General features: G+C 39.0%; 1 protein-coding gene across 1 annotated transcript in view; it reads left to right on the top strand.

Annotated features, from left to right (window-relative positions):
* The first annotated feature begins 10,226 nt into the window (after nucleotides 1-10,226).
* Nucleotides 10,227-13,585, top strand: part of ano1a (anoctamin 1, calcium activated chloride channel a) — a 71,753-nt gene continuing 68,394 nt past the window's right edge. The window contains exon 1 of the mRNA XM_067456245.1: nucleotides 10,227-10,336. Within this exon, the coding sequence (XP_067312346.1) occupies nucleotides 10,324-10,336 (13 nt within the window). The 5' untranslated portion in view covers nucleotides 10,227-10,323. The remainder of the gene's footprint in view (nucleotides 10,337-13,585) is intronic.

Here is a 13,585-nt window from a genome sequence, read left to right as displayed (position 1 = left end):
AGTTGGTTTGGAAGCAGAGCGAGCTCCATCTTTTCAGCGCTCTTCTGGTCCGCTTGTTTGGTGCGCACCAGAGTTCGGATAGCAGCGGTCACACTTATTCAAATAAACCACACTAACAGAGCGATCGCACGATGGTTTTAATCGAACCAAACATGCCAACTGTGAACACACCCGAAATCCCACAAGCATCATGTGACCCCTTTATATTTCAGAAAGCTATTAACATCAGCAATTGTTTTGGCTGTGAAAAAATAAATAAATCCATGATACAAGAATAGAACATGAAAAAAACGATTAATTGAACAAGAGGGCAGTAAGATCAATGATCCCCATTATTGGAGTGATTTTCCGAGACCTCACTCAGAGAAAAACATCCTCCCCAGCACACACAGGATGTACAAACTCTCCCTCCAAAAAATGACAAACTTAGTAGTCCCACGATGGCCTCGATGGCCAATCCTCAGTATTGTCATAACCAAAACTGTGACCATCATACACACACACACACTGCCTTGGGCCAAAACGATGCTGTTGACCATCGCAGTTCCTGAGATTTATGTTCTGGAGTTAATGCAAAGGATGTTTCTCTTTGTTCTGGTGTAGACGCTTCATCTTCAAATGATCTGCAGTCTCCAAATGACCCTCGGTTTACTTGACTTGACTGAGCCTGTGAGAAAATATTCAGAGCATCCTAAGAACAACTAGGCTGCGTGACAAGCCTTCACTTTGACTGTTTGGGATGGATTGCAAGCTGATCCACCAGCCTGTTTCAATTTAAGCTGAGAATTGTGACAGGAAATATGGGGATAAGAGGAAGTGGTCAGTGTATGGGAACTTGTTAATGGAACTGCTTCAGATTAGGGTGAGGAGAGTTATGGACATATTTCCCATGGAGAGTGCATTACCACTATCACAATGTTTATAGTCCATAATTAATTGGGGTTCAAAAACTCTTTATGCTATCTCATTCTCAGTGCAGCAGTGTCTAATCTTATATATATAAAATAAAAGTTTGATACTTACGAAATAGAAATGTTCTGAAATTCAATACATTTGTAAGATGTCAGTTAATGCAGGAAAAAAACTTTTAGGCAAAATTTTAGTTAGTTCACTTACACAAATAATGTCTGGTATAATGGAGAAGAAAATATGAAGGAATTGATATTAGGAAAAGAACAAAACACTAAACTTGGTTAGGGTATTTGTCTGAGAAAATAATTTGGCAAAAAATAAAAAGCTAATTAGAGCTAAAGGTTTTATTTTACTATTATTTGGATTGTTTTTAGCCCAAGGGCTAGATAACTATAGGACAGAATGTTGGGTTAATTTTACCCAGCAAATTTAGCTGTTTATTTAAAGGGGGGGTGAAATGCTGTTTCATGCATACTGAGCTTTTTACACTGTTAAAGACTTGGATTCCCATCCTAAACATAGACAAAGTTTCAAAAACTAATGTTGGACGTTTGATGGAGTATTTCTGTGTCAAAAATACTCCTTCCGGTTTCTCACACGTTTCGGAGAGTTTTTTCGAGTATGGGTTGGCTTGACGTCGATAGAGCGGAAGGTCCTTGTATGGGCCGTACGGGCTCTTCTCCCGGTAGGGTGCGCGCGCGTGACTAGAGCGAGAGAGGAAATGCACGCCGCCCATAAACACTCTCAGGTGCAGATCCAGTCGTCCGTGAAGACTTATGTCGCACAGCGCTCCACTTTATTCCTATGGGTGACGTCGAGCGACTTCAACTCTTCAGCACAGCATTCCGGGAAGGCAGCGCTGCATTTGAACTGATTTGAACACAGAAATGACGGGAAGCTTCACAACATCGCGGATTTCCACGGTCAATGCTGTCACAGGACTTCACCAAATCATACCAAAGAAGTGTGTTTTTGACGGAGCGGTCCCAGCGATAAAGGTTCGGTCCTGCTTTGGAAGCAGCCGGTGAGTAAAACTGCTTCAAATGTCTCTGCTGTTGGCTATCGTCGTGTGAGTAAACATCAGTAAACAACACGATCGCGTGCTTCGTCATTCAAATGCGCTAACGGTTACTCCATTGTTGTTCTGTATAACGTTACACTAGTCTGACGTGCAAAACCGTTTTGCTTGCTACTGCTAAGGTTTAGTCGCATACAGTAGTCCATAAACCGAATCATGTCCTCATAAACTGCGAGTAAACACACACAAATGTTGACAGCCCACTAAATACAGTCCATACCACAGAGACGGACGTCCTGCTGTTGCTGTTTCTCCTGTTCAATTTATTTCTGCCTCAGATTTGATTCTGGATCATTATCTGTATTAGCTGAGATAGCCATGGGTTTCTCCACGCTTGAGGACGTCACCGCTTTGTGCGCGCTTGTCAGTCTTTAGCTCCGCCCACACGATACGCCTTCAGGCGCTTGTTTTTTTTCCGGAAAGACTCGGTACAGCCTATATTTCTTTTATAAATATAATAAAACTAAAGACTTTTCGGAGATATGAAGGATGCAATACTACTCTATAGGTACTCAAGATTGACATGAGATTGACTGAAACTGAGTGTCCCCCCCCCCCCCTCTTTAAAAACAGCATAATGGATAACACAAAAACTATTAAAACACTGGGTTGTTACGTCTGACCCAGAATCTGAGTAATACAAAAACTATCCAAACATTGAAATTTGAAACATTGGATTTGTTTTCATAATTTTTTTGTGTGTCAGCTTGGCAAAAAAAGGATGTCCACACAATTTGGAATGTTTTTTGTTATTATGACATAAACCAAATAATTGACTCCAAGCACTCCTAATTTTTTTATTTTATTTTTTTAATGAAGGGTGAAGATGCCAATGTTCCTAGGCCAGACATCACTTTTGGCCACTACTGTAAGTTCCCCTTTCACAATGTTGAAACGACCCAGCATGTTTTAGTGTGTAAACAGAAAGAACATGTTCATTGGCCATTGGCTGGTCTTTGGAGTGTTTAAGCTCAACATTTTGGCCCAGGCATGAGGCAACACAGTCCTTCTTTATCACCACACTGTAGAAAATGCTGGGTTGTTTCAACCCATTTTTGGGTCACATATGGACAAACCCAACCGTTAATTTTATTATGTAATATTTTTTTTTTTTTAACCATTCATTTTTTTGTCCATATTTGGTCTAAACATGGGATGAAATAACCCGGCAGAGTGTAGTTATTTGATGTTGGCCTTTAGGTGAACTTCATTTGCACCGCAGACCTAATTTTTCATGACATCACTGTCATGTCATGTGACTATTAGAACTGCTCGATTGTGATACTGACCAATCAGGATCAAGTACTTTCTAAATCAATACTGCTCATTTGGGAAGCCAATCTCCTATATACTTCTTTCATGTCACTCACTTCCTCTCTTTTCACACATAACTGACTGTAAAGTGCCTCTGAGGACTCTTATGGTGAACATAAAACTTTCAATAGATTTTTAGAAGCTCAGGAGTCTCCTGTCCTGCACTGTGAAAAATAAAAACGGAAAATGTACTGGTCATTTTCTGCCAGTACATTATCCAGTAATTTTACGAACATTTCCATTAAAACACAAACTAATGCAATGTGTAATTCAAAATACAGGTAAAACAATTAACAATATAGAAAATTCCTTCATATTTATACAGTACATTGTGTCCTATTTTTATGGACTTTTTTTTACAGTGTATTAAGTAAGGGATAATGTACACCCAGCCGGTTGTTATCGCAGAATAAACCCCGACAGAGGGGTCCTGATCACTTTGAAGCGGTTTATTCTGCAATATCCGGCGTGTACATTATCCCGCTTATTACACGGCTACTAGTCTCAAATAAATTAGACACAAAATATTGTCTTGAGATTAAATATTTTATTAGCTCTTACGCAAAGCTTCCGCGAAGAAAAACAGTTCCAAACTGCTTTAAGCCTTTATCTATTGCTGCTAAATGTTGAAAATGAATTCTGAAAGGGTTAGTTCACCCAAAAATGAAACCAAGCCTATGATTTACTCACCCTCAAGTCATTATAGGTGTGTATGACATTCTTCTTTCAGACAAATACAATCGGAGTTATATTTAAAGCAGCACTAGGTAACTTTTCAACCTTCATAATATATTTTCAAGACTGTTGTGATGATACATCGACTTACAATAGGTTGAATGACACGTCTGCCATAGCCTGATGGGGTCTGTATTGTTTTTAATCGTACTTTTAAACTTCGGGTTTCGGGTAGTAACCCGAGAACAAAAAGAACTACAAAATTCGACTGCTTTACGGCATATACGTCACTTCCACCAACACACACACTTCCTTACATTCGGACGTGCGAGCCCAACTGTGTTCGTCGGATAATATAGTCATGTCCGAAGCAGCAGAGACAAATAAGAAAGAAAAGGTTTTGTTGGAGAAAAGCAATAAGAGGAAACGAAAAATTGATGGGATTTAAGGCAGGACAAGGATCAACATGTGACCAGCGTTTGCTCGTCGGCGTGAGCTGAAGGAGGCGTGCCCGACCGATGCTGTCCTGCTTGTTACGGTTGATTACCGACCACTCAAACACTGAACTGAAGTATCTGTAAAACGGTAACCAATAGACTACTATAATGACGCTGGCTTGTAAACGTGAGCATAGCGATTATTTGGCGTTTGAAAAAAAATAAAACCCATGAAATGATATTCATATGACATGCTGAAACATATGTCACTGACTGTACCTGGGATGAAGACATTTCACACACGCCGCCAGAAGAACACCTGCATGTGAACTCCTCCTGCAGTGTTCAGGGGAACTGTTAGTGCTGCACCAACCTGCGGCGCCGCTTTAAGTTATTTGGCCCTCCCCGCACCACTGTATATATTTTACAACCCGCCGCGCACCCGCGACCAATTAATAAACATACGGGGTCCGCGGGTTATGAGACGACCCGCGCATCACTAGTTCAGGGCTATCAGGAATGTCATGTCAACAAATGCACGCGCGATGGCATCCCCTGTTGTAGGATGACAGAGATTACGACAGTAGTTGAGGACATTATTTTTTCCCAACTGTTGGGGGACCCCCAGAGCAAAACTTACCCAGTGCTGCTTTAAAAAGTCCAGGCTAACGTTAATCCAAGCAGTAGTTGTAGCTGTTTTTTAATCCATAAAAAATGCAGCTGTCCGTCAAATAACGTGCTCCACACGGCTCCGATGGGTTAATGAAGCCTTCTGATTCGAATCGATGCGTTTGTGTAAGAAAAATATCCATATTTAAAACTTTATAAAGGAAACCCGCCTTGAAGTCTTCCATTGTAACCACTTAACACTGGCGCCACAGCGCAGCGTTAACGTTTCCACTTAAGCATAGAAATAGTACCGGTCAAGATAACTCGTAGTACCCGGATGAGCGGTTGTTAACCGGAAATAACATACCGCTGGAATGCGCGATTGACCAATCAGAATCAAGTATTTCACAGAGCCGTGTAATAAAGCCAGAGAAACACTAGTTGGAAGAACAATTGTGACACGAGGAGAGTAAAAAAGAGAAATATTTACTTTTAGGTTATTACTTTTCTGGTTAATCAGACTCATGCAAAAAATACATTAGATTATGTTATAGAGGCTAAAACATCAGAGACTGTAAGCAACGGGCAACATTTTGGTTAAACGTGAGAATAAAAGATATATATAGTTGTCCAGTTATTCTGGGCTCAGAGAAGACAAGCCAAGTGCTTAAGTCTCCGTGGTGTAAAAAGCGGAAATAAACATGGGGTGAGATTGTCGAGGAGATGTCAGCACAGCCACGGAGGGCCTGGGTTCAAAGGTCAGGACAAAGTTTCTGACAAACGGGAAATGGTGGTGGAGCCTATGGCGAAGCTGTTGTTGCTGAATTCCCAATGGAAAGATTTTTTTTCTAAAACATCATCAGCTTCCCGGCTTTATCTAATGCTACATCATGCAGCAGAGATTCTGACTACAAATGTTTGTCATTGACTGTGAGAACAGGATTAGAAGTTTAAATATAGCATCACTTGTAGAGACGAAAACAAAATCGTGTTTTTTTGGTTTGGTCAGAGTGGAGGATAAGGTTTGCATACTGTCAGATCAAGCTGTCACCAGTGACATATAAACCTTTTACATTTTAAAACTTACACTCCAAAAAAAAAAAATTGGTGCTATTTGGCACTAAAAGTAGTTCTTGGCTTGTAATCATAGGGGAACCACTTTTGGTGGCAAATAGCACCATATCTTTAAAGGTCCTCTATAGGACCTTTGTCAAATGGTGCTAGAACCCATAAGAGGTGCCATATCGCATTTTATTTCTTCCTCAATATTGGTGCTAAACGGCACCAAAAGTAGTTATTTGGTGTGTAAAGAACCTTTAAAGGGGCTTGAAAGGTTCTTTGTAATGCTGTCGTGCTATATAGCACCTTTATTACCCCAAAGAACCACTGAAGAACCTCTGAAGAACCAGACCGGGGCTTAACAGGTTCTGTATACGGTAACAGTGCTATATAGCAGCTCAGTCACCCCAAAGAACTGGTGAAGAACCGCTTAAGAACCGCTGAAGAACCAAGATTTGGTGCTATACAGCACTTAAAGTGGTTCCCCGATTGCAAGCCAAAAGTACCACTTTTAGTACTATATAGCACCTTTATCACCCCAAAGAACTGGTGAAGAACCGCTGAAGAACCAAGATTTGGTGCTATACAGCACTTAAAGGGGTTCCCCTATGATTGCAAGCCAAAGTACCACTTTTAGTACTATATAGCACCGTTTTTTTTTTTTTTTAGAGTGTAGAGTGGGTGCATTAAAATGGACTTTTGTTGATCAATAGAATGACACAAACATTTGTGATGTAAGCTGTTTCTCACTAGGGCTGCACGATTTGGGGAAAATATCTTATTGCGATTACTCTGGTTAAAATTGCAATTTGCTATGTAAAATGCGATTTTTATTTTTTACAAATGAAAAGTGTGTGTAATTATTATGATAATTATCGTGATTACTTAATGCTAAATAAAAATATTTAACAAAACGGAAATATTACTATTACAATAGCATTTTCATTGTTAAAAATATAGTATTTAAAGCTGCTGTCCGTAACTTTAAGGGGTTTAAAATTATTCAAAATACATTTTTGAGCAAGTACGTAACCAGCCAGTGTTCAAAACTATCTGCTTGCCATAGCTTGATTTACAGCAGTAAGCTTGTAATAATGTTTTTAATTCCAGTGGTACTGGTGGATTTCCGCGGGAATTTCAAGCATATCTTTGCGTCATTGCGTCACATCTGAACACATAAAGAAGGAGTCCTGGTTAGCAGGTTATATTGCTCCATTTCCGATTCATCCGTTGTAAAATGCAAAAGTCTTCGGACTTCAGAGAGGCTACAGAAAGAAGAGACTTCAACCGGGATGATGCGAAAATATCCAACGTCATCCTTTACTCACCCTTGAGTTGTTTCAAACCTGTATGAATTTCTTTTTTTTCCTTAGCTGAACACAAGGGAAGATATTTTAAAGACTGTCAGTAACCAAACAGTTAACTGGAACCATTGACTTCCATAGTAGGAAAAAAATAATACTATAGAAGTCAATGGTTTTGATTGTATTCGTCTGAAATAAGATGGCTTGAAGCTCAAAGAAAGTGACATTGTGGGCTACACACAACATGTTAATCAAACCAATACCTTTGAAACCATCCGCTGTATTTGTCTCATCGAACCGTGACCCTAAAACCAAGGTACGTACCAAACTGAGACTTCTGTGTACCATTACACTCTAGTTAACAGTCTTGCTGTGCATGTGGAATGGTGCATGGGTACATTTGAACCATTGGGTGCACATGGTCCTCCAGAATGGTTCGGCAGTCCTTGGCAATGGCACTTGCCCATCAAGCACAGCAGGGAATGCCATGATATTGGAGTCCAAACCTTCACTGATCTGTGCTTCACTCTGGGAACCTGCACCAGTCCAGCTGGTAAACACCGTAAATCTCTCAAATGTGGAAAAGACAGAAGATGGACTCATAAGAGCCGACGTTTGGCATGAATGACTAAAGGTTTGGCTATAGGAGCCTGACAGCGAATACTGAGCTCCCAATGAACAGTTTAGATGGAAACGAGAGTCGAGGTCCAGATTTAACTCTTCTGTGAGTTGGGTAGCTGTGGCTTTGTTTTTTGATACAAGCTGAGTTAAGGACTTCCCTTTTAGACAGCTTCAGGTTCCTGTGTCAACAGTTACTTCTGCTGGTTCAAGCTTTGTAGAGGTATGTATATATATATATATATATATATATATATATATATATATATATATATATATATATATATATACCAGTATATTCTTTTAAGCTCTAATATGGCTCCCATTATGTTGTTTGGTTTCCAATATTTTATGCACAACTGTTCTATTGCTCTGCAAATTCAACTCCAACCTTCATACTTACTGATGGAATAAGAAATTACTGAAGATTGGCCACACACACACACGTAAAAAAAAACGTAAATTTCGAGAAAAAAGTTGATATAAAATCTTGCGAATAAGGAATTCGATCAGTGTTCATTGCATAGCCTATATAGGACATGGCAGAGTTGGATCACTTAGTCCAGACTTTCTTTCAGTAACAAAGAAATACTGTCAACTTTACCTAATGACAGAATTAGGCTATAATTATCATTCAAACTTTAAAGAGGATTTGCAGCGGCTAGGTCTTTTTAGAAGAAATTTTTTTTACTCGCTTTTGTACAACATGAAATGAAATCTATCAAGTTATTTCTCAAAACACCGTTTTTTTTATTATTATTGCTTGGCCCTAATCCTCTTCCGTTGATGTCAAACCTACAATGAACATTTCAAAACTATGGAGGAAGAGTAAATGATGAGTTCATGATCACTGTACACTCAATGTGTCATTAGAAAAAAACATTGGACCCTTTCTATCAGAACCAGCATTAACTTCTTGAGCAATTTGAGCTAAAGTAGCTCGTCTGTTTGATCGGACGTTTGGCATGAATGACCAAAGGTTTGGCTATAGGAGCCCGACAGCGAATATTGAGCCTGTGGAGCTCCCAATGAAGTTTAGATGGAAGATTGGGTAGCTGTGGTTTTATGTTTTTTTGATACAAACTGTGTTAGTTTAAGGACTTCCCTTTCAGACAGCTTCATCTTCCTGTGTCGACAGTTACTTCTGCTGGATGTGGTTCGACCTTGGTAGAGGTATTCTGGCATTATAGGTAACGTGGCTTTTGATTCACCACAAACAGTTCCTGTCTTGGTCACAAATGAGCCAGCGAGACGCGCACCAATTATATATATATATATTTAGCATAAACCTCAACACTATATTGGCTTGTGTTTTAGTAATTTTTGGTCCAAACCTGTAGGAACTGATGGCTTCATTGTCAAACCTAGAATGGACATTTAAAAACTATGGAGGAAGAGTAAATGATGACAGTTCATGATCACTGTACACTTATGTGTCATTGGAAAAAAACATTGGACCCTTTCTATCAGAACCAGCATTAACTTCTTGATCAGTTTGAGCTCCAGCTCGTCTGTTTGATCGGACCACACGGGCCAGCCTTCGCTCCCCACGTGCATCAATGAGCCTTGGCCGCCCATGACCCTGTGGCCGGTTCTCCACTGTTCCTTCCTTGGAGCACTTTTGATAGATACTGACCACTGCAGACCGGGAACAGCCCACAAGAGCTGCAGTTTTGGAGATGCTCTGACCCAGTCGTCTAGCCGTAACAATTTGGCCCTTGTCAAACTCGCTCAAATCCTTACGCTTGCCCATTTTTCCTGCTTCTAACACATCAACTCTGAGGACAAAATGTCCACTTGCTGCCTAATATATCCCACCCAATAACAGGAGCCGTGATGAAGAGGTAATCAAGCTGGGAACTACAGATCCACTACCCATCTATTTATTTCAACCAAAAAATATTGAAAACAATTAAGTTGTGACCAAGTGTTAAATTGTATCACCTACGCTTATTTTAATTAATTTGAATGAGAGGCAAAATATTTTTTTGTTTTGGTGTATTTTCTCCTTTTGTGTCCCACGGTAGAAAGGAAGTCATAAGTCAATGGTGCCATTTTACTAATTCCTTATAATCCATTTGTGTTGGGACTTGGGAGGTACTTCCAGACCAGTGAAAATGAGGATCTCCCACCCAGCATTGATGGACTGAGACGGCCCACTCAGGCTGAGGGCTTCTTTAGCAGTCCAGCCTTCACTCATTTATACAGATACACAGTGCATCTTTCTGAAGGCTACATTTTTTCAGCGAGGAGGTTTTACAACCGAAGGAGAGGACGGAAGAAGCACGCTGACAGAGACAGACACACTGTTGGGACAATGCAAAGAGCTGGTAAACATGTATCTAATTTATTTTCTTTCTTTTTTTTTGCATCAAACAATTATAAGCTGCACATAAAAATATATGAATGTTATTGCATTAAAAACAAAACACAACTCTAACTGGCATTTGTTGAACACAAGCATAATTATATATTTCACAAACATTTTGTTTAGATATGCAGCTTAAAACTATATATGAGAAAAGCACTTGGACACTTGTCAGACTTGTCAAACTGGTCTATAGTTAAGGTGAATACCTGTGGATACTCTGATAGGAACTTGAGGGTTCATTGCTTATAAATATTATTCAGTTTAGCTGAAATGTAATTGCAAATATGCTGTTATGATATTATGTGTTAATATTAACACGGTCATGCATATGCAAATCAATGTTTACTTTGGGCACCATGTGTAAATCATACAAGTTGTGCAAGAGCGATACACATTTAATCAGTTCACTTTAATCTGGTACAGAAACAGGTTCTGTATTTCTGTATTTTGCTTCCAACTTGCCGAACTAAAAGTAGGTTACCAGCCTGCTGTATGAGCATAAACTGCTCATACATTTTTTTCTTCAAGGCTAGTCCTAACTTTTTAAAGTCAGTTTCATTAAAAAAAAAGGTAGATCAGTCTATTTGAAAAGATCTAACTGCTAGCTGGTCAACATAGTGGCTAGGTTTATGCAACTTGCTCCATGCAGACAGCATTATATTTCTGAGAAAGAGTACTGCATCATTTGTTCACAGAGACACTTTGCTTGATATATTGTTATCTAGAGCAATGACATGCTACAACAGAGGCCCCAAGAAGTCACATATGAATCTATATGAAACAGACTGAAAGAGAGACTGAAAGCGAGAGAGTGTATAGTAGAGATAAGAGAGGAGACTCCTGTTTTTTAGAGGTTACATTTAAACTGACGTGTTAAAACCATTTCCTTAGTAGTTAAAAAGATCTATGAATTGTATTGTGTTATGTCAAACTAACTCTTGTTTATTTAGTCAGCTTCACACTGAGGGCAACCATTAGCATAAGATCTTGTGACAAAAGAGGAAGACAATTTTTCCCACATGCACTGACTGAAGTCATCTGAAACCAAACCACAACACAATAGAGAGCAAAGACCAGACACATAAGAGGAATGTACACACTAAACCCCTTTGTAACCCGCAGGTTAGGTGTATTGAACGACTCTTATACGTTAGGCCTATTGAAATAATGTATGTTAGTATGCCTCGTCAGAAAGCCAACATATCACTGTATAACATACAGGAAAGCTTTATCTGTTAGTGGAGTGTGTGACGATTATAGAAGAGTCAACCGAGGGAAACCCATACCTCCACCCTCATATCAATGTCACGCGACAGCCCTCGGGGAAGCCTGAGGTGTTTTGGAAGGAACTGTTGTGGTTTGATTGCAATTAAAGATAAACACCTTAAACACCCTGTTAGACAATGGGGTGGATCCTCTGTGCTATGTGAACCAGAACATAGTGTACCGATTAATGGAAATTATATTTACGCATGCATTGTAAAAATAGTAGGTCAAAGTAAACCACACACTTACCTCAAGATATTTGAACTTTTACAGGGTCAACATGTGACACTGTACACAATTAACACAGACAGATTAGATAGATAGATAGATAGATAGATAGATAGATAGATAGATAGATAGATAGATAGATAGATAGATAGATAGATAGATAGATAGATAGATAGATAGATAGATAGATAGATAGATAGATAGATAGACAGACAGACAGACAGAGAGACAGACAAAACATGCATAGCATTTACTAACGTTACTAAAGGGACGTTAAATGTCCATCTCACTTCCGTCTGAGACCTGTGGTTAATGTGATAAATTTCCCGTGCATAACTTCGTAAAAAGTAGGGGAGACTGGGTATAGTTGTGACAAGAGGAGAGTTGTAACACTATCAATTTCACGAATCACAGATAAGATAGGAGTCAAATGACTTCAGTTAAGATTTCAGTTTCCTCTGGCTTCCTTTATGATCACACATGGAGGTTTTTCAGTCTGTGCTGCTATATAATAATAATAATAATAATAATAATAATAATAATAATAATAAAAATATTTTATTTATAACACACTTTTCATTCCAAAGAATCTCAAAGTGCTACAAGAAAAAGAAAAAAAGAAGAAAAAAAAAAAAAGGAAAACTATAGAATAGTAAAAACAAACACATAAAAGCCTTTCTGAAAAGTCTTCAGTTCTGCTTTAAATGCTCCAGCCTCTGTACTGCTCTCAGCTCACGGGGGACGTATATCTCCTGAAGCTACAGCAGAAAGTCTAATACTGAGACAAGATAATATTTTGTTTAGTTCTTCTATCGATGTAGATAATGTTGTGAGTTATATCAGGTCAAAGTTGTAAAGAATGGTGTATCAACCTCCTGCTTATTTTAAAGCACCATGCTAATACAGCTAGCTAAACAATGGGTGACAGTGGTGGGGTAGGTTGTAATGTGTTTTGAAACAACCATCCACTTACATACAACTAGGAACATTTTTGTGATATTAATAATTCTACAGAATGCCAATGTTTACGTTTATTTGCTCTCACTCACACACACACACACCCATATGAATGTGCACATACAGGCACACACACACACACACACACACACACACACACACACACACACACACACACACACACACACACACACACACACACAATATGTAAATACACACCCCATATTCACACATATTTTATTGTTCCAGCCATCTATTTAAAATAAAACTGTTGTTGTGGCATAGTTTTTTTTGTGTGTGTGTGCATTTTGTCTATACCTGTTACAAATTACCCCAGTATAATGACCATATTTTTATTACCGAAAACCAGGACACTTGGCCCGGCAATACTCAAATGATACTTGAAGTTTACTCAAAGATACCATATTCATTTCAATCAATTTAAAGTATGCCCCTTCTGTATGGATAGAAAATTGTTATATTACAAAATATCTATAATCAAAATGTTTATGTCCTGGGAAAACAGGACATTTGGTCCCCCTATGACATTACGTTACAACTTACCCCAGTTACTGACGAAATAAAAGTGTTACAACCGGGTCTCCCCTACTTAAAGATATCAAATTTGCCCATGAGATGTTCAGACTGTGTGCGTGCATGTTCGGTCGGTGTGTGTGTGTGTGTGTGTGTGTGTGTGTGTGTGTGTGTGTGTGTGTGTGTGTGTGTGTGTGTTAATAGAGAAAACACTTACCCTGTA

This window comes from Pseudorasbora parva, chromosome 1, assembly GCF_024679245.1.
Source record: "Pseudorasbora parva isolate DD20220531a chromosome 1, ASM2467924v1, whole genome shotgun sequence".
Lineage (NCBI taxonomy): Eukaryota > Metazoa > Chordata > Actinopteri > Cypriniformes > Gobionidae > Pseudorasbora > Pseudorasbora parva.
This window is presented reverse-complemented; position numbering and strand designations above follow the sequence as displayed.